The sequence below is a fragment of the Rhipicephalus microplus genome, chromosome 1, assembly GCF_043290135.1.
Source record: "Rhipicephalus microplus isolate Deutch F79 chromosome 1, USDA_Rmic, whole genome shotgun sequence".
Classification (NCBI taxonomy): domain Eukaryota; kingdom Metazoa; phylum Arthropoda; class Arachnida; order Ixodida; family Ixodidae; genus Rhipicephalus; species Rhipicephalus microplus.
Window position 1 is genome coordinate 33,636,256 of NC_134700.1, and position 20,978 is coordinate 33,657,233.

Consider the following 20,978-nt stretch of genomic DNA (forward strand, 5'->3'; position numbering starts at 1 on the left):
AAGGAGAAGGATGTTCTATGTGGTAGAGACGGAAAAGGGAAAACCGTGGCACAAGCGCGTCGCAGATCAGATTTTGAGAGAAAACAAACATTCCGCCACAGCCTTTTCTTCCCTTTTCTTCTTTTGCTTCTTCGCGAGTGGCGTTGAAGAGCCGAAGGTGCCGCCGCGGGATTGGGCGTGGTATGTTCGAATTAACCGTCACAAGTGCTTGCGCAATCAAATTACAGGGCATTTTTGCCCATTGGAATACACATAGCTTTGATGGGACCACAGCGTCAGTTCTAATAAACTGGATGCTTGAAATAATACTGTCCGAATTAATGAGATTCGACTGTATCTTAGAACTATTAGGAAAATATTCAATTCACACTCACACATAAACATACGAATTCACTTCACACCCAAAATTCACACCCAAAATTCACACAGCTCTATTAGAAGCCCTTCACAGCCATCTCTTTGTGCTTGACATCAAAGAAACACCCTACCTAGCAGGTCAACAAAATGCGATACTGCATGTGTCGTAAGATGCTTGAAACGTAGCATGCGTAGAATGTTTTTTTGCAGCAACATACCTTACAATCAGGTACAGTGCAGCACTCAGCAATGTTTAATTCCTTCTCCTTCTCATTGCGTCTTGTTCACTCACTGGCAGGACTGTTTTCAATTTCATCATAAACTAAATGGCGCAGGCGCTAGTGCTTATGCGACCACCTTGATCTCTGCATCTGATCTCTGCATCTTATGCGACCACCTTGATCTCGGATCAGTTTTACCGATTCGAACATGTGCAAAAGCACAACAGCAAAAAAATAAACGTTAGAATGCAAGCAAAGTACCTAGTTTGCATTAGCAGGCCTAAGTTTTCTTACATTTCATTTCTGCCCATTAAAAACTTGCATGTACACGTGCTCAAGCCACGACTAGGCATCATTCCACACAATCTGGCTACTGTCAAATATAAGTAATGAGATTGCGTTGCCACAATTAAAGGCAGGCAGAACATCCAGTCCCACTCGCTGAACACAAGTTCAGAGGCAGTGAGTACATCTTTTACTAAAGAAAGACATCCTAGTACTTTTGGCAAAAAGATGTGCTGGAGACTTCTTACCTCTTCTGCATGAGCACAGGCAGCTGACACTTGGTTATGGTCTTGAACTTGAGCACAAACACCTCCAGCATTCGAATAAGAAGCTCACGCCCCTGCAAGATTGCCCAACAAAAGCTTCCGTTCACTCACACGGCTCCTGCTGCCACTGCTGCAAAGTTTTCTCGCCATGGTGAAAGGACCGGCTCCGCAGCCGATCTGCCTAGACCACTGCATTCATGATTTACATCCCCAATATTCTTGCAGCAATGATAAGCTGAACTGCGAAGCTAGCTAAGTCATACATTGCATACACCCACATTATTTTATGTGGTATGTAACACTGTCACTAAACTATCACACTTAATGATTGACACAGCGCTACACGCACAGATGAAAGAAACACAAAGTGTGCAGTACTGTGTTAATTTCGTCCTTGTCTGTAGGGCTATGTCAATCATACAAGCATTCAAACTACCCACACTTTCCATAGTACGTATTGATGCTTAAGGGGAGACGCTGGTAATAAATGCGAAATTTGTACTATTAGAGATATTTTAACAAAACTAGGTGTGTATATGTTTCTTTCTCCTGTTTTCAAAAATGTAATTATTTTTGTTGTACCTCAATCAGTTCTCAGATTACCAGAAAAAAAAGTCTAATTAGGTCATTTGTTAAGGGTGATCAAGGCCATTCCCTCGAAATTTTTTCGTGCAGTTTAAGATGCAGCTGTAGCCAGAGATCTGCGATGTGAAGCTATGCAATTTACATTATTGCTGATATACATTATGATATAAAAATTTTGATTTGTGTTGATACTCCACAATTCTGAATTGCGATTTGCTCATATTATCATTCACAAAATTTTATATATTCAACTTAGCCGCAAAAAATAGCGTAGCTCCACAGTTTGATTGCCTGCGAGTTCGACGGTATAACAGTTACTAAACTGTCTCCCAAAAACGCAACTGTTTCGTAAGGCTCGTCAGGCTGGCAAAAAATGCGAAGCTGAGAAAATCGCATTTTAAGTTTTCACACTCGCTGGGCAACTTTCAAAAAGGAATCCTCAAAAACTACTTTTATTTATATGTTCCCATTCTGTATTCCTGCTAAAGAAAGCAGAAACTGGCTTATTTTATCCACGGAATCTTTTTTTTTTTTTCAATTCCCAATGTGGAAAGCAAGATCTAAGCTCAACCATGGCAAGTGGTCGTGGTGGGGTTCTGAAAGGACCATCGTGTATGAAACTACAGTCACAGGTTCCTAGTAAATTAATGAGAACTCGATTCTCATTAATTAACTGTCTGCAAATTAATTGAATGTTACGCAGCATGCTGCCCAGTGTAATAGGTCGCTATGAGCTGAGCGTCGCTTATGCTCTGCCACGCGCAGACGTAGCATCCAGAGATAGTGCAGGGTGTGCAGGAAACTGCTTTGATTTCGTGTTTCTGACAAGCACGTCAGCAAAATTGCGGCGAAAGCAAGCAGACGCACTTTAACCCTTCGCTCAATCGACTTCGTAAGCGTAGTGTGGCATGCGTTCTCTGTTACGCTGCTCACGCAATCATATTGCACACGAAGCGGATCGTAACTGTAAAGGTGCCTAGTGGGCATTTGACTGCACCAAACTCTCGTTTCGACGGTGCACTTCTGGCGGCGCTTACTTTTTCTAAGCCCGCTTTCTACTGCTCCCGAAAGCTCATTGCAAGGACGGTTCCAGACGAGTCTCCGGGCATCTCGATTGTGTGGAGGAACTAGACGGTGCGTCGAGCACAAACACGGTGCAATGAGAAACATGCACGAGCGCAAAAGCAGATGCACATGATGGGGGAGATGATTTAGACTCCAACCAGAAGTTTTGAAGAAACCCGACGTTTCGGAACCGACTTGGTTCCTTCCTCAGGGATGACTGCGAAGGCTACGTAGCAGCGTCGTCTTCAAAGCACTCGCGGGGTAGCTCATGACCCCCCCTTCTCTCTCTCGTTTTGCCGTGGAGCACAGTCCATGTGAATACACTGGGGGAAGGGTTCCGAGGAAGCAGTTGATATTATGGGCTGTCCTCTGTATGTGCCACGACTCGAGTAACAACCTTCTCCTCCAGTTCAGCTCGCTTTCAAGGATGGCCGTCACTTCAAAATTCATCTTGTGATATAACATCTCAGCATGTTCGGCGACTGCGCTGCGCTTTTTGTAGAGCTACAACTATGTTTACCGATCGGCCCCATCCTGAGATGTCACGTCATTCTCGCGGGCACACTACTCTGCAACGACTCTTTTACAAAAAACCTTTACAATAAAACCTTTTACAAAAAAGAGAAGAAAGACAGAAATATTGCAACACGTGATTTTCAGTACACTGTATTCTCGTTGACACATGAATCTCGTACATAATAATTACACTTGCAAGTCTTGCATAATTGTAATACATCACCTTTTTTTTTTTTTCGAGTGTTCGTCGTGCATTTGAAAATCTTCGATTGAAGTGTGTTGTTTTTTGCAGTGAATGGCAACTGATTTAGCAGAAAATCAATCAATCTTGGATTGCATGTAAAAGTTTAAATACGTGCACAATTTACGCTACACGAGCTCGATAATCTATACAATGAGGAAAATTAGCAAATAACTATACCTTATGCAGCCAATGCATGTTGAGATATATCTTACTTTATAAGCACCCTTGAGTGACCCCAGGGCCCTACTAAACTCTCATTGATAATCTTAGCATCGCTGGCGTCGTCTGGTGTACATCCACGTGCAGAGGGTTCTCCTTTGAAGGAGAGTCAATAGTTAATAGCAGCACCCCCCTTTCTATCAATGCATTGTATGGGTGCAAATTCTAGGCACTATAGTACGGGACAGACTTCGCGCACCAACTATTAGCGGACGGGGGGGGGGGGGGGGAGGTGCACCCACCGTGCACCACTCGTGTGCGTGCCTATGCTGACAAATGTACCTATACTCCGTTTCTTAAATCAGGTGCAACTCTGTGAAAGCTATGCAAGAAGTTGGATCAGAAGCATGTGTGACTTCGAGCGGCTCGTGCCTAGCTTTCATCATTGTAAACGCTTCTACGAGACAAGCTCAAACGCACCTGCAGAGCGTCGCGAAAGGCTACAAGTAAAACATCAAGAAATAAGAACCAAGACAAGCCGTATACCGGGGCCTTTTTATCTCCGAGGCATAAAAGAGAAAGAGAAAAATAAATCAACATCATGTCTGAGATACAAAAATAATCCAAAATAATCCTACTATTTCTTAGTGCGAACGCATTCATTGAAGAATTCTCGCTAGCCTTCACAGCTTTGCACTTGATGTAGAAAACATAACATAGGAAAAGACCTTCGTAGAACACATGACCGTGGGCTCAAAGGTGTGATTCTTATATGGGTGCAGTCATAATCCCTTATAATTTTCGAATATGCATAACCCCCTTACTCCCGCCCTCCCATTAAGTGCGACGCTGAGCTTGATTGTGCTGCTCCTCGATAATCTGTGTGTTCGTGCAATTACGTCGCATTTGGAAATCTGCTCTTGGCGAAAATAAAGAATATTCTAAAGCAAACACTTCGTGGGAGCTTAGTTAACCAGTTAACCATGATTTAAACAGTAGCACAAAGATGGTGAAAGAAGACTGGAAACAGCATGAACCAACTTGAGGATTATCCCACATCATCCCATATACTAGGTGGTCCACGTAATTTTCATAAAAATTTTTAGAAAAACCTTGGGCTCTAGGAGCTTCTAACTCCTCTATATTAGTGTAAATCATCTGCTCAACTGATCACCAACAAGAGGCACTTTATTTTAGGTAATCCTTTTATTGTAGCTGGAGATCGTGAAATTCAGCAAATAACCTCAGGATCCTCAGGTTATCTTGTGCTGAAATGTGCCTGGCTGTTTTTGTAGCGTAAGCTAGTTGGCTGAGGTTGAGCAGTTTCGCGTGGCAAGAAAAAAAAAATGACACGCTTGTGCGAAGCCACATCAAGCCAGTTCCAAGGTCGCTACATCAAAAAGAAGGTTAGCAGCGATGCCAGTGAGTCGGAGAGACAGAGAAAGTGTGTGTTTGTGTATGTGTGTGCGTACGCGCGTGTTTACACTACAGTGAAACAACGCCGGTTTCAGTCTGCCAGCTGTCACTGGGGTACCTTTCGGCGTGTCATTGAAACGACGGCCACAGTTGGCGAATAGTAGGTGAAAGACGCCGTCTGCGATTGTCCTCCATGGTTTTCATCGGCAGATTTCTGCCGCATGGCAAGACATACAAGACGCGCGAGGCGACGCTGACTGTACTTGCGCGAGTAATTTTTTCGCTTTTTGCAAGCGTGGATGAGTGGCGTTGTCTGGTGTCGTTTCTCGAACTAATGTGAGAAGGAGGCAGTGGAACCGCCACCTTAACATTTCGATGCATTTTCAGGGCTTGAAGATGCGTTAACGAAGTATAAAACAGGCGTTGGCACCACCAAAAACCGCCACTGTACCGGCGCTTTTCAGTAAGCATGGGCGCTGCCATTGCTCGATAGCGGTAGCAATGAGACTGCCCTGCTTTTGCCACTGGTGCTCTTGAGCCGCAGACGATCCGAAGCTGAAGCTCGGGCGCTCAGTTAATGGTTCCCTTCACGCAGCTGCTGGGTGCAACCGCGAAACGATGCCTTTTCAGATTCCGATGCTTATCATTATGTTTGCACTTGGCCAGTGTGGTAACTAATCAGAGCGGCTGTTTGTCCGCACTATCAACAAAATCAGCTAGCCACGAGTGATGGATGATAAGAATGGTGTAGAATAATGAAAATGTCGCCGCTCCACGATACCCTGCCTCCATTTCGACGTTGTCGGATACTTTTTACGGTGCACAGCTGCTGGTGTTAACGTGTTAATGCAACTGTTTGCTTCGTCATGAAGGCGGTTTTAGGCATTGCTTCAGCGTGCTTTCCACCATGGCCTTGCTATGCATGGGTGACAATCGCATCGTGACGCCGCTGGAAAAGAATAAGAAGCAGCGAACATTTTTTGAATTTTGAGAATAAACGTTCCTCTGTTTTGCTAGCTCAGATCAGCTATATTTTTCAATTTCACTACAATGAAATTTTTTTTTTCACCTCGTCAGTTTCGTTGTAGCAGGGTTCGACTGTATCTGGTTAGCAAACTCTGGTGTTCCTCGTTTATTGCAACGACTCGTCAGGAGCAGCTGCATTTGAAAAGGAGCTCAAACTGCCACACTTGTACGGCAATCAGTGAATTTCTTCGTGTATTTTACAAAACAAGTATCGGTCTGCTTCTTGTCCTTCACCTGCTAATTCTTACTCAGCACTGCGATGCGAACCTTACTTCACTTATTGGCGAAGTAAGGTAAAACCGCATTATTGCCGTATATACGTCCTATGTTCTTGAGCCTGTATAATGAGCAATGAATATTGGGTATACCTACGCTGCAACCATGCTCATGTTGTTTATGGCCCCTAAGGCAGAGAAAAAATGCCCTGCCGGCCTATTGTCGAGCGAATAAACGAGGGAGGAGGCTGCGTCGCTATAGCAACAACTTGGAAGTTTCACCATAAAAGTACGGTCGCTGGCGCTAACGTATGTGCTATCTTAGAAGACATCAGCTATTGGCCCGCTTCAGATCTGGAGCTATTTTTGCAGCAGAAAAACTTTCATTTTGAAGCACTTTTGAGCTGCAAAATTTTCCATTTCGGAGCACTTTGGAGCAGGTAATTTTGAATCTGGGAGCACTCTGGAACACCTTACTTCACATCACTATAGAAGGTTGCATTTACATTCAAGGACTCGAATAAATACTTCAGCACTTTGTGAAGAGCTAGAAATATTTCGGTTCATGGCAATTGTCATGGAACTAATCATCTTAGGAGAGGTCCCTGTTTTACTCAATGATGCAAAAACAAGGACATCATGCAGTTGAGCGCTCTGGAAGAACTTGTTCTGGTATTATTCTTCGAAGGAAATAAACGAAAAGCTAGTTCAATAAAATTAAAACTTTATGAAATATCATTCTCAATGCATGCACATATCTGCTGATAATCGCATCTATGCAGTTATCAGCAGACATGGCAGGTGAATGCTGCAACATAGAACAATGCATCAACCTAAAGACTTGCACTGTGCCACGAGCGCTCCTCATGGATATTATCAAGGCTACAACAATACAGTTTGTTGGTATCGCATTCACTGCTAAGAGCTCAGGCTAAACCAACACTTATGCGAAGTAAGGCCAACAGCTCTTTGTGTTTCCATTTTGCGTTGCCAAAGCAGTTTCCATGCGGTCATTTCCCAGTAAAGAATCCTGGCACCGCCTCTGTTCTGGAAGAAGATCCATGGATTAAGTATACTTGAGCCAAAGTGGCAACACGTTTCCATAGTTCACATGCTTTTCTATGGACGCCAAGCGTAAAAATTTGACACTGTTCCTTTAACTATTCCTAAGGTGCTACCAGGTATCATTCTGCTATGTCCGGAAATAGGCGTGACAGACGTCTGGCAACACGCATGCAGTTATTAGTGAAAATCGCTGTAATTACATGAAGTGCCACTCTTGAGAGCAGCACTCCTGGAATGGACAACATCCACCGATGAAGCTGCCACACTTGCACACTATCCACTGGCCTAGACATCACGAGCCTCTGCGGAGAGCGGGTTTTGCAATTGAGCGGACTTGCACAACAAAAGCAGTGCAGGGGCCGAGCATAGCATCATGAGTTATTTGGGACACATGTGTGACCACTGTTTCTTCAGTGGAATGATTCTGTGTACTACATGGTTGTGGTTTTAGTGGCGCCAAAAACAAGCTGCACATGTTCTCAAGACCCAGCCTTGGCTATTGCCGGTGACAGATGCTCCCAAACCAGGAACTTCGGCACAGTTAGGCCCTACTGGCATTGACATTATCAGGTGTGGAGATAGGTTTGCACTAGGCTTACCTACTATGCGCAACCGTGTAGGGATGCGATGTCCTCCACTGCCGCTGCGTGCGAAGACGTTGTGGCCGGGTTCGTCGTTTTCTCCGGCACGGCGCAGAAACCACGCACGAGGCAGGATAACAACAACAACGGGTTTATTAACCCAAGATGCAGCACACTCACGGGCTTGCAGGCCGTATAGGGAACTCCGCAAGACCGAGCAAGTACGCTTGCCTAGTGCGCGACGACTCCCGCACAAGGGCCGAAGTCGAACGCACGAACGAGAAGCCGCCTGCTTAGCAGCGCGTCAACCCCACGTGAAGGCCTGAGAGCATCTGCCGCGACGAGCGAATTGTCGGGCGCAACACAGCTCGTAGGAGAGGAGGATGTCACGCGCGCCCAATGGGAAATGGCGCTGCGTTGTGACGTAGGCCCGCGCAGCGCGCCAGCGTAGCGTGCGCGCACATGCCAGCGCGGGAAGGAGCCGACGGTTGACTGGCCCAGACCAAGAGGCGCCCTGGCAGCCATCTTGGCGGATGCCGGTGCTTATGCGCGCCCGGGCTACGCTGGTGGTGCGCGTGCAGCAGCTGGGGAATGAGGCGCCAGGTAGGAGGGCGCTCTCGATTCCCACATCTCCCCCTCCTAAGACCGAGGCCCCCCTAAAGACGCCGTAATAAAAGCATCCACCGACACCGAAAAAACTGAGGTCCAGGTTTATGCCGTCCACGAGATCGTCGGGCGCCCCGGTGTCTTCGTTCGGCGGCGTCTCAGCAGAAGCCTGGAGCCGCGGGAGGGCGGCGGACACCGCAGCAGCGATGGCCGACTTGAATGACGAGTCTATGACGAGCACCACCACGACCGCCTGAACGGAGTCGGTCGACAGGGCAGGTCGAAGGCCCGAGTCAGGCAGCACCGCCGAGTGAACAGGACCGCAGGGGCACCGCCAGACTTTGCTCGGTGAGCCCGCGAACGGAGGTCGGTAGCCTCGTGCACCAGCAGGACACCACAAGCGTCGCAGTAGGAGGCCTCAGGAACAGGTGGCATCGAGGCACCTCCAGAAGCATTGAGCAGGTTTGAAAGGGTGCGTCCGCAGAAAGGACGCAGGACGCACTCGGGGTCTACCCCACCCAGACTTTGCGTTGCTTGGACCAGCGACGAGTCGACACGAAGGCGACTGGGGCCTCAGTGCCTTGTTGGAACGTCCACGTAGCGACCATGACGAGGCGGTGTCTTGTTAGCCGGGGCCGGGGGAGCATTCGACGGAGGCGGCATGGACGCGGCCGGTGCCTGCGGAACGACTGAGCGCACGGCTGGTCTCCCGGGCTTTTTCTTGGAAGAACGAGTCATCGAGGAGGACATCACGAATGCTGGGGTGTCGGTGAAAAGCAGAAACGCACTGCAGGTATGGCCCAGAGGCGCGACAAGCTAGCCCAATAAAGAGAGCCTACTCCGTCGGATTGAAGGTTGCGTGAGCCAATAGGGCGCACGCTTCCCTTCCCCGCCGACTACACAGAAGATACCCAGTGAGAGAGTGAGCCACCGGGGAAAGGGCTTTTCTCTCTTGAGCAGCCGGGAGCACTGGGAACCGGGTGGATATTCCGCCCGCAGCCCGTGTAATAGTGTTACCAGGGAGAAAGCTCGCCAGGTAGCCGTTACTGTTGCTGCTGGATGGGCAATGGCGCAGCAGCTATAATCTCCGCTCCCTCACATGGAGGGGATAACGTCCCGCTACATGCCGGGGGCGAAAATCAGCCTAGGTGCGTTTTCGCAGGTTGTACCGGTGGCGTGGCTTGGAACCAGCCTTATCCCGGTTTCCCTGCGGTTCGGTGACCGCCTCCCCCTCCCCGAAGTCGTTGCTGCGGGCAACGAAAGGTTTGAGGTCGGAGACATAACTGGACCGCCGACTGGTCTCCCTTGGGAATTAGCCAGCTTGTATACCAGGGGCGACACTTTGGTGTGCACTCGGTATGGGCCCAACCACTTGGCCAAAAGGGAGGCCGAGATGCCTTTGGTGGCGTCACTCAAGACGTGAATGCGCCTGAGGACGAGATCACCGACATCGTCGGACATCCCGATGGGACCTCAAGACCGGCTATTGGCAGATTGAAGTCGAGGAGAAAAATAGAGAAAAAACTGCTTTCGTTACACCAGATGGCCTAATCGAGTTCAAGGTCATGCCCTTTGGTCTTTGCTCGGTACCTGCGACTTTCCGACGTGTTATGGATTCAGTACTGGCCGGCTTATGGCAGACTTGCCTTCTGTACCTGGACGACGTCGCAGTGTTTAAACTTCGACGAACACCTCCGGCACCTTAAAGCTTTACTGCGAGCTATCAAGACCTACGGACTCACCCTGATTGATTGATTTGTGGGGTTTATCGTCCCAAAATCACCATATGATTATGAGACACGCCGTAGTGGAGGGCTCCGGAAATTTTGACCGCCTGGGGTTTTTTAACGTGCACCCAAATCTGAGCACATGTGCCTACAACATTTCCGCCTCCATCAGAAATGCAGCCGCCGCAGCCGGGATTTGATCCCGCGACCTTCGGGTCAGCAGTCGAGTACCTTAGCCACTAGACCACCGCGGCGGGGCCTTTCTTGCGAAATGGCGCTTTCCTGAAGAAAAACTTCTCGCCACTTCGGGCCGACTAACTCCTCATAGTACCTTCAGCGTTGCGTCCAGAAGTTTTAGATGCTCTACACCATTACCCGATGGCTGGATACCTCGGTGTTTCCCGTACGCTTGCCAGAATACAGGAGAAGTATTACAGGCCACGCCTTTCCACCAAAGTAACTCGTTATGTGAAGACATGCCATGACTGCCAACAACGAAATACACTGCCGACTAGGCCAGCTGGACTTCTCCAGTCCATCGAGCCACTTCACCGGCCGTTCCAGCAAATCGGCATGAACTTATTGGGGCCATTCCCGACGTCAAACTGCAGGAACAAATGGATCCTCGTGGCTACAGATTACCTCAAGCGATGCACCGAGACAAGGGCCCTTCCCAAAGGCAGTGCGGTTGAGGTAGCAAAGTTCTTTGTCGAAAGCATTGTCCTGCGTCACGGAGCCCCACAGGTCCTTATTACTGACAGAGGTACGGCCTTTACAGCGGACCTAACTCTGGGGACCGTGATGTACAGCCAGACAAGTCACCGCCGGACCACCGCCTATAGTCCACAGACAAATGGCCTCACCGAGCGTCTTAAGTCCATCGCCGACATGCTGGCCATGTTGACGTCAAACACAAGACGTGGGATGCCATCCTTACGTACGTGACCTTCGCATGCACCACCGCCGTTCAAGAAACGCCGCAAATGACGCCGTACAAACTGGTCTAAGGAAGGACCGCGGCAACTACGCTCGATTGCATGTCACCCAACGTCACCAACGAAGAAAACGTCGATGGGAGCGAGTACCTTCAGCGCGCCGAAGAGGCCCAACAACTCGCCCGCCTCCACACCAACAACCAACAGAACAGATGACGGATAGCCGCCATTACAATCTTCGACAACGCTTCGTGGAATATCAGTCCGGAGAACGTGTTTGGGTATGGACGCCGCTACGCCGACAGGGACTCAGTGAAAAACTTCTGCGACGGTACTTCAGACCATACAGGGTAGTACGACGTCTCGGCTCACTCGACTACGAGGTTGCCCCCGACGGCATTACGAACTCTCAATGGAGCCAATCACGACAGTTTCATGCATGTTAACGAGCGCAAACAGTGTATTTTATTGTTGTTGTTATTGCTGTATTGTAGTTTATTGCTTGTACTTACAGTCAAACTGCGCTACAACGAATGCTGCTTCAACGAAATTTCCTCTACAACGAAAAATTCACGATTCCCTGTCAGTCTATAGGAGTCAATGGATAAATATTGTCGCCCCAACGAACGTTTTTTTCAATGATTCCGCTTCAACGAAATTTTACGATGCAATTCCAATCTCAGATACTTATCTATGCAGTAAACCCAATCTTTAACATTTCGATGCATTTTCAGAGCCTGAAAATGGGTCATCGAAGTCTAAAACACACGTTGGCACAACCATAAACTGCCGCTACACCGCCGCTGTTCAGCAAGCATGGGCGCCGCCATTGCTCGATAGCAATGGCAATGAGACTGCCCTGCTAAAGTGTAGTAACTGTAGCCCTGATTTTGCCACTGGCTTGCTTTTGAGATGCAGACGATCCGAAGCTGTAGCTCAGTCGCTCAGTTCATGGTTTCCTTCGCACAGCTGCTGGATGCGACCGTTGAACGATGCCTTTTCCGATTATGATGCTTATCATTAATTAGGTTTGCGCTTGGCCAGCATGATAATTAATCACAGTGGCTGTTCGTCCACATTATTAACAAAATCAGCTAGCCGCGAGTGATGGATAAGAATGGCATAGGTTAATGCAATAGTCACCGCTCCACAGTACCTTGCCCCTATCTCGGCTTTGTCGGATACTTTTGACAGCGCACAGCTGCTGGTGTTCACCTGTTAATGCAACTGTTTAGTTTATTCATGAAGGCGCTCTTAGGCATTGTTTCAGCATGCTTTTCACCATGGCCTCGCTATGCATGGGTGAGAATCACGTCGTGACGCTGCTGAGAAAGAATAGGAAGCAGCGCACATTTTTTCACTTTTTAGAATAATCTTTCCTTTGTTTTGCTAGCGAAGTTCAGCTATATTTTTTCGATTTCACTACAGCGAAACGTTCGCTTCAACGAAAGTTTTTCCGTGCCCCATCAGTTTCGTTGCAGCAGGATTCGACTGTATTTTTGTACATTTGTTCTTGTTAAAGCGTCGGGGCGATGCCTTTTTCAGAGGGGTGTAATGCCACGTTCCTTTCCTCAAGTTTTGTTATCACCCTATTACACTACGTTCCGCGCAAACCACGCCTACGATGTTTGAGAAACTTTGAGGCTCAAGTAAATTGTTTTGTTAAAATTAAATTCACTTCGGGAATGTCACAGTTTATTCAGGAATCTACTAGCGATAGGAATCAGGAATCAGGAATAGAATTCAGGAATCTACTAGCGTCATCGCTAGCGATAGCGCTCGAATATTCAATGGCGAGGGTATGAATACCGACACACTTCGCCACTTGTCAGTTGATCAACGGCAGACGCTCTGCTTGCCGCTATCAGTTTGCCAGTGCCTTGCTGTAATCTGACTTTTCTTCTACGTTATACTGACCCCGCTACTAACTGTAGCCGACGATCACCGCGGGTTCACGCTTAGCGAGCCGCAGGGCCGCTACTCCATTTACTCACGTGTAGCGCACCGCTCCGCGCGCGCTCAACTAATAAGGCGTTTAGTAATAAGGCGTGCAGGGGCGTGCTCGAAATGAGCTTGGCTGCTAGGTTGCGTAGCAGCCAGCGGGCAAAATTCGGCAACGGCTGAGGCCGCGGTGTCGATCTGCGCCCCGGAAGCTCCACTGAGAGCCGTTTCGGAGCGCTGTGACATAGAACTGCCATGCATTCCATAGGGAGCAGTGGTAGTCCAATTTGCCCTTGTGCACTGTTCGGGTTGGGCTATGGCCCCGGACCCAAAACACGCTACCTCTCCAGTGGGAGCTGATACGTAGCGCCTCGTGTCATCCCGACTGGGGCTTGTGAAAAGTGAGGGTGCGCGATTGTGATGCTCAAGGGGGGCACTGGCCCTGTTCTCGAGCAATGCGGTATCTGCTAAAAGCGTCAGTGGACAGAACTCACGCGGAGCAGACATAACGCGGGTAAACGTGGCGAGCCTGATTCGCAAAGGCGGGCTGACTCGGCTAAGACTAATCAAAGGTTTAATGAGCCTTTAATACCGCGTTGGGCGCCAGTATAGTGACCCCGCTACTAACTGTAGCCGACGATCACCGCGGGTTCACGCTTAGCGAGCCACAGGGCCGCTACTCCGTTTACTCGCGTGTAGCGCACCGCTCCGCGCGCGCTCAACTAATAAGGCGTTTAGCGCGGCGCGGCAAACAGACAGTGTTCTAATGCAAAACACAACACTTTATTGCCACTGGCGGCACCCCGAACAACAGTACAACGTCCGCTCCCGGGACGCGGGTAGCAAAGGCACCCGCACGCGGACGTTCACAATAAGGGGAAAAACCGCGAGCACGTCGCAGCTGGCAATGGCGAGCTTTGACACGCCGGTCGGGAAAAGGTCCCTTGCGGCTATGCTGCGCACTCTCACGATGGCCAATGGGCCTGGTCGCGAGTGTTAGGGCAACCTCGCACGCGTAGGCCTACGGCAAGTGCGGCTCGTTGTGGTACGACCACTTCAAGCACTAGGCACCGCTGTGGGCTTAGCGTACGCTACCGAAGCTAGCACTCAAGTAAACACGCCTGCCGAGGTGCCCAAGGCCACCCCAGGCAGGCTACAGTCCGGCGATTCCCAAAGGGGACGTGGACGACGGAAAACATGTGCTTACCCGGCGCCGACCAACGGAGAAGAGACCGCTCCCTCGGCGCGCGCCGTGCCCGCACGTGGCGCCATCTATCGCCACGTGGTGTTAACAAAGCAGGAAAGCGAAAGGGTGTGGCCGTGTGGCGGAATGCCCGCGAAATGGTCGCAGGCGCGCCTCAGATCCCCACAACGTGGCCACAAGTTCGGCCAATTAAATCAACACTTTTCATTTAGACAAGTCTCTACATTTGTCAGCGTCACGACACCGTGGCAATAGCTGGGAAATGCTAAAACCTAAGAAATGCCTTTGATTCAACTAGCTTGTACGTCAAGTGCAAGTTGATCCCATTTGTTTTATCATGATGAGAGATCGCACAAACACCTGAGTGACGCCCTTGCACTGATTTAAATGCCGGAGCATCTAATGCAGAAGTTAGACACACACGACAAGTAACTCCGACGAAATGTATAAATGATGCTATAGTTGACTCTGATGATGGCAGTGCAGGAACCATGCCATAGAGGACATGCTGACAAAAATGACACTGCAAGGGTCAAAGTACACACGTTGCCATTCTCTTGATCCGATCGGGTGCGGATGCATTCGACCAGGTTCAGCAGCAGCTTGCATGACATGGTCTGGATGGAGGCCGGCAGGGACTCGTCGTGGACATTTCTCGAGAACACAGCCACTGCAGATGACAGATTGTTCAGCGGCAGATGCTGCCTGACGTGGTGCACCAGATCAGCTAGGGTGCTGTATGCCAGCGGCCTGCACATAACCCAGGCAAACGACACAGTTTTCGCGAGCGCCCACAGAATCGCATGCACGGCGCGCTTGCAGTAGTTACAATCGAGCATGTGCATCTGTGTGCGACCCGCAAAGTCTTATTATCCGTCTAGCTTGTGCCCACCAGGTAATTACCGATTTTACTTTTACATAGCTGCAGCCCACGCCAATTTTCGGTATTGTCATGCCCGAGATGCATGAAGCCTTGCACACCGTTTACGTTTCGCGTAAGTAAGAATTGTGAGCTCATTTTATTCGGATCCCACAAGATCACAACTACCTGATGTGAAGAGCTACACCTTTTCTCGTGCATCGAAATTTATTATAGTAAATGTGAGTATGTCGCTTCAGAAAACGTTGCTTCCGACATAATCATTTCGTTTAGAATAAGCAACCTCTGCAATTGCAGTTGTCACTATTCATTTAACACAAAATAAGATAGACTTTTTATTTCCTCCAAACACGTCTATAGTATTCATAGCAGGTCTTTCATTTACCCGGTAAAAGCGCTCGTGCGCTTCTACCCGCTCATGAAAGTTACAATGCAAGGGGGCATGTTGTCGATTTGGACTTGTTGCGAAACATGGCTGAAACAGCAAGAACCCCGCGGAGAGTGTCTATATAAATGATATCGCAATAATAACGCAGTTTTTTACTGTAAAATGAGTGTTTGGGGTTAGCACTACCTTCTGTTCCCCATCTGTTAATTTGAGCGTTATATTTTCGTACTGAACTTGCACATAACGAAAACCTCTTTATAACAAATTTTTCCGGGAATTTATCAATTGCGATACAGTCGCTGGCCGATTTTTCGAACCTGGTGGGGACCGAAAAAAGTCCGAAAAATTGAACAGTCCGAAAAATTAGTTTTTGTCAGAAATATGAACTTCATTGCATCAGGCAGGCTTAAGAAAGTCTATGATTCTGCCTTGCCTTATATTACGCTTGGAAGCAATTTGGTTCGCCCATATTTGCGCCAAGGTGACATTGTCGCCCTAAATTCTCGACAAAAGCGTCGGTGCTCTTTTGAAGTCCGAAACATCCAACAAGTCCGAATTTTTGGAGTCCAAAAAAAAAAATCGGTCGGCAACTGTATATCCAGGTTTAACTGTACGTGGAATCTGCCAGACTTTGGGCTAATGTTCGCTCAAGCAAATGGAAACATGTCTACACAGTGCCACTTTCGGCAACGCTAAACAAAGCATTGGGTGCTGGCCAAATCATGATGTTAAGCTAGAGCACGCAACTCATCAAAGACGTCCTCTAAAGGGCCCGTAAACCACCTACGATATTTTTTTCAAGCATTTCAAGTAAACGCGCACATAGTGTGCTCAATGCTGTCGCGATCATCGATTCTACACACAACAGCGCTACGAGCCACCAATGCGCCACAAATTCCAAGAAACAAACCCTCCTTCGTTCCGTGCTTTTCCGGCTTCTGCGCGACGCCCCATGCCACATCTCTGTTGCGCCGAGCTAAATATGCCAAATACGCTGTGATTGGTCGAGCAAGAGCCTACGACTTCGAGTCAGTCTGCAAGCAGCTGTCCGCGCTGCTTGTTGTTTGTCGTGTTGCCCGGGTGCATGCAACACGTGCGGGTCCATTGTGTTGGCGATCCTTTGAAGGCGTGCGCTCTATGCAGGGTCCATGCAGGCACGATTACGGCAGCCACGGTTCGCCAACAAGCACACAGCTACAACGCAGCTGACGGAGTTGACAGCCGGAGTTGTGGCAACCGGAGGTAGATGGTGTTTCAAGCAGCGCGTCAGTGACGATGTATGCCATGTGAGATTGGGAGAGGTATAGGAGGGGCGCTTGGCGAGAGGGCAAAGCAGCATGGGAGAGGACACCAGCGAAGTGAAATGCAGGAGAAAACGAAAAATGTGGTTGTCATTGTTTCGATAATCAAACGCGTCTAACTCCGCTATTACTGCACAGTTTCGAAAAATTTTCACGCCTCCGTGTTCGCCGTGCACTCATGCAGAATTTCCCCACCACGGCTTAATTTCGTCCTCTGGGTGGTTTACGGGCCCTTTAAGATTCACTGTGCCTGGGCACCTGCTATGTGAAGACAGAACCATCGTAGTCCCACTTTGCTGTATTTTCTAAAACTGAAACCACAGCTACACATCGTCTCTAAGCACCTTATAATCACATGCTCATGCAAACAAGGTTTCGAGCCTTGATAAATGAGTCATTAATCACTTATTGCAACACTAAATTCAGTTTCCTCGGTACTGTGCACATAAATCATGAACCAAACCAGCCTGATTGTGCACACTACAGCAGTTCACAAACAAAAGCTCTTAACATCACTGCTTCTTGTGCACAGATTACGACACTTTGTCAAGCATTAAATTGCCTTATTGCAGCCCCTTACATGTATGATCTGTGGGGGTGCTGACACCCCCCCTGTAAAGTTGTCTGCGCCGCGTGGCGCACGTGTCTCGCCCCAAGGCTTTCTTTCGGGGGTGACCACCGCCGGGCGATAGATGGCGTTGTGTTCGCTTTGAGTACCACTGTTGGTAGAGTGGTAGCGCCGGCGGTGGCCCCTGGCGGAAGGCGGGCCTTGGTGGTGGGCGACAGTTGAGCGGGTCTCTTCTCCGCGTGGCGGCTGCCGCGAACGGTTGTCTGTAGCGCGGGTCCCCGGTGCTCGGCACCGCGGGCTTCGCGCCGGGGTCCCACGTGGAAAGTCAGGCGTTGGCGACGCCGTCTTGGGTATGTGCTAGTGTGTTGAGTGTGTTAGTGTGTGTTTATCATGTTATTGTGTGTTTAGTGTGTCACTGCGTTATGTTGTTTGTATGGTTTAGTGTTAATTGACATTGTTTTATCATTCGGCGGACGATATCGTCGTCTAAATTAGTTAATAAATGTATGTATGTGGTGTGCTTGGTACCGATCGTGTCAACTGTGTCCCTTCACTCCGAGAGCGTGGCGTGGCGGTGCGCGCGTTCGCCTCGCCGAGACCCCACACTGGCGCCCAACGTGGGGCTCTTTGAGAATCGGACGACAGTTTTTGCGGTTCGGTACAGGGATTTTGTTAGAGCCGGAGTAGAGTAGGCCTAGGGGGGACTTCTTTGCTAGCGTCGGTGGTGTGCTTTGTTGAGAAGCGAGGGGATTGGTTTTGTAACGTGTTTCAATTTGTCGGCAGGTTGACTTTCTATTTTTTTTTGCTCGCAAGTGTTCTTATTTTTTTGTTGTTAGTTTTCAAAAACGTTGTTGAATTAGGACGAGAGCCATGCGGTCCGCATCCTGGGGTGAGCAAGGCCTAGAGCACGTGGTTTGTAGGCCAGGCCCGAAGCGAGTGAGTACGGAAGCCTCGTGGGTGGTGCGATTTTCTGTAAATAGCTTCTTCTATATCTTTGGGCTCAGGGAGCCGGGCGTCGTTGCTGTCTGGTATTGCGGCTCAGCGCCGGGGCGTCGTGACACCGCCCGGGGCGGTGGACGCCGATCGCTCGGTAAGCTGCTGTGTGCGGCGAGCGATAGGGCCACCTCACAGAGTGGACGACTCCTCGCGGCTGCCTCTTCTGCGCCTAGGCTGGGTGCTGGGTGGATGCCGGTTGTTGCCGAGCGACTCAATAGGCCTAAGGCTCTGCGCAGCCGCCTGTCGCACGTGGCGCAACTAGGTGGATCGTGGCGGTGAGGTGTTGCGCTCTGCTTCCCTCACTTTTTTTTCTTGTGAGCACGAGTTAGGAAAAGTGATTTTTGTTTTATTTTGATGGGCGTCTCGGCTGCCACCGATGTATTAGCTAGCAGTACTGATCACCGTACCACGTGGCCGAAAAGCCTGAAGCTCCCTCCTCTGGGCCGCGCTCCTTTGTTTCTTTCGAGTTTTGTTTTTCGTTGATGTATTCAGCGGGAGGGATGTCATCCACGGCCGGCTGTCCTGCACATCGTCAGCGTCGCTGGCCAGGAATGCGGTCGTGAGGTCGGGCGATGGAGATGCCTGGGACCTGCGCAACTGCCTGCAGTCCGGCGCCCTCGTGAGTGCTGGTCGCAACTGGAAGACGTGTCGGCGCTAGCGACGGATCGTCGCGCCGACGGCAACGTTGCTGTTGCGGGGCCGGTACTGAGGTGAAGTCTAGCCGGAGAGTGCAGCAGTGTCGACCAGCGGCGGTGTCGTGGTGCAAGGACATTATGGTCGTGCGATATCATTTTTTGTTAAAGCTTGTGTAGCTAATTTCTGATTTCGGGATATGGTTTGATTTAAGGTTGGGGGAATGTGGGGGTGCTGACACCCCCCCTGTAAAGTTGTCTGCGCCGCGTGGCGCACGTGTCTCGCCCCAAGGCTTTCTTTCGGGGGTGACCACCGCCGGGCGATAGATGGCGTTGTGTTCGCTTTGAGTACCACTGTTGGTAGAGTGGTAGCGCCGGCGGTGGCCCCTGGCGGAAGGCGGGCCTTGGTGGTGGGCGACAGTTGAGCGGGTCTCTTCTCCGCGTGGCGGCTGCCGCGAACGGTTGTCTGTAGCGCGGGTCCCCGGTGCTCGGCACCGCGGGCTTCGCGCCGGGGTCCCACGTGGAAAGTCAGGCGTTGGCGACGCCGTCTTGGGTATGTGCTAGTGTGTTGAGTGTGTTAGTGTGTGTTTATCATGTTATTGTGTGTTTAGTGTGTCACTGCGTTATGTTGTTTGTATGGTTTAGTGTTAATTGACATTGTTTTATCATTCGGCGGACGATATCGTCGTCTAAATTAGTTAATAAATGTATGTATGTGGTGTGCTTGGTACCGATCGTGTCAACTGTGTCCCTTCACTCCGAGAGCGTGGCGTGGCGGTGCGCGCGTTCGCCTCGCCGAGACCCCACAGATCAATGTTCGAAATTTCAAGTGGTGCAAGTGATTGTTTAAGTTACCTCACTCTGCGAAAAGCCATTTTCAAGCAAATGAACAGTGTGCTTACCTCAGTGACTCATATGCTGTCCACCCTGATCCAATAAGGATGTTCTCGTCAAAGAGCTGCTCCATGCAGCCAACGAACTCTGCAGGACAAAGGCAATGCTATCATTGATAAACTGCTCCACGAGCTTTCAAAAACAAATCAGTCAATTTCACTAGAGTTTTTTTACATATATACAGTCCAACCCATTTAAAATAAATTTGAGAGTACTGCAAAAGTGGTCGGTACACAATAAAATCTCGGCATAACGAACTTCAGAGGGTCGCAGAGATTTGTTCATTACTTTGAAAGGTTGTTATAATAAAAGCACAATATTAACTATAAATACTTATTTTCCACCAACCAAAACGACTTACCTTTACAACAAAGGATCCTTGAACTCGTTTTTCACGGGAAACAACAAATGCACAAGTGAAAATTTTTTTTTATGAGTGTACAAGCTTAGCAGGGCGAAGGCCTCCAGCTCATCCACATTTTTGCAGTGCGATTCGGTCACTTTGGCATTTTTCGCTACAAAAATGAGTGCTTTCCACATGATATCCATCATATCTGCAGCCGTCACGACCTCGTCACAGTCTTCAGGTTGTCAACGTTGTGACAAGGTTGCGTCTTCATTGTCCACGGCATCGTCCACACCATCATCGCTGCCTTCATCTTGAATGGTTTGAAGGATGTCTTCTGTCGTTAGCTTTGCTGATGTGGTTCTTTCATCCCACAGCAAATAATCATCAAATGAGACTGGATTCATGGCCAACAGATCGGTCACCTCACTCCTAAGCTCACAGGGTTGCCCTCCTCCGCCTGGTCATTGTTGGGTAGCTGCTTGGCATCTTCTGGTTGCTCACTAGTGTGCATGAGCCCTGCTTTCTGCCAGCAGTTCTGAACAGTTGTTGAAGTGAC

At 49.3% G+C, this 20,978-nt stretch overlaps 1 protein-coding gene across 6 annotated transcripts in view; it reads right to left on the reverse strand.

The window, feature by feature from the left end:
* Nipped-A (Transcription-associated protein Nipped-A) overlaps positions 1 to 20,978 on the reverse strand; it is a 991,444-nt gene that overhangs the window by 789,516 nt on the left and 180,950 nt on the right. For all 6 annotated transcript variants that reach the window (XM_075869412.1, XM_075869408.1, XM_075869400.1 and 3 more), the window contains 3 exons: positions 20,082 to 20,160; positions 14,960 to 15,164; positions 1,112 to 1,203 (listed from right to left, as the gene is read on the reverse strand). In XM_075869412.1, coding sequence (XP_075725527.1) covers positions 1,112 to 1,203; positions 14,960 to 15,164; positions 20,082 to 20,160 — 376 coding nt within the window. The remainder of the gene's footprint in view (positions 1 to 1,111; positions 1,204 to 14,959; positions 15,165 to 20,081; positions 20,161 to 20,978) is intronic.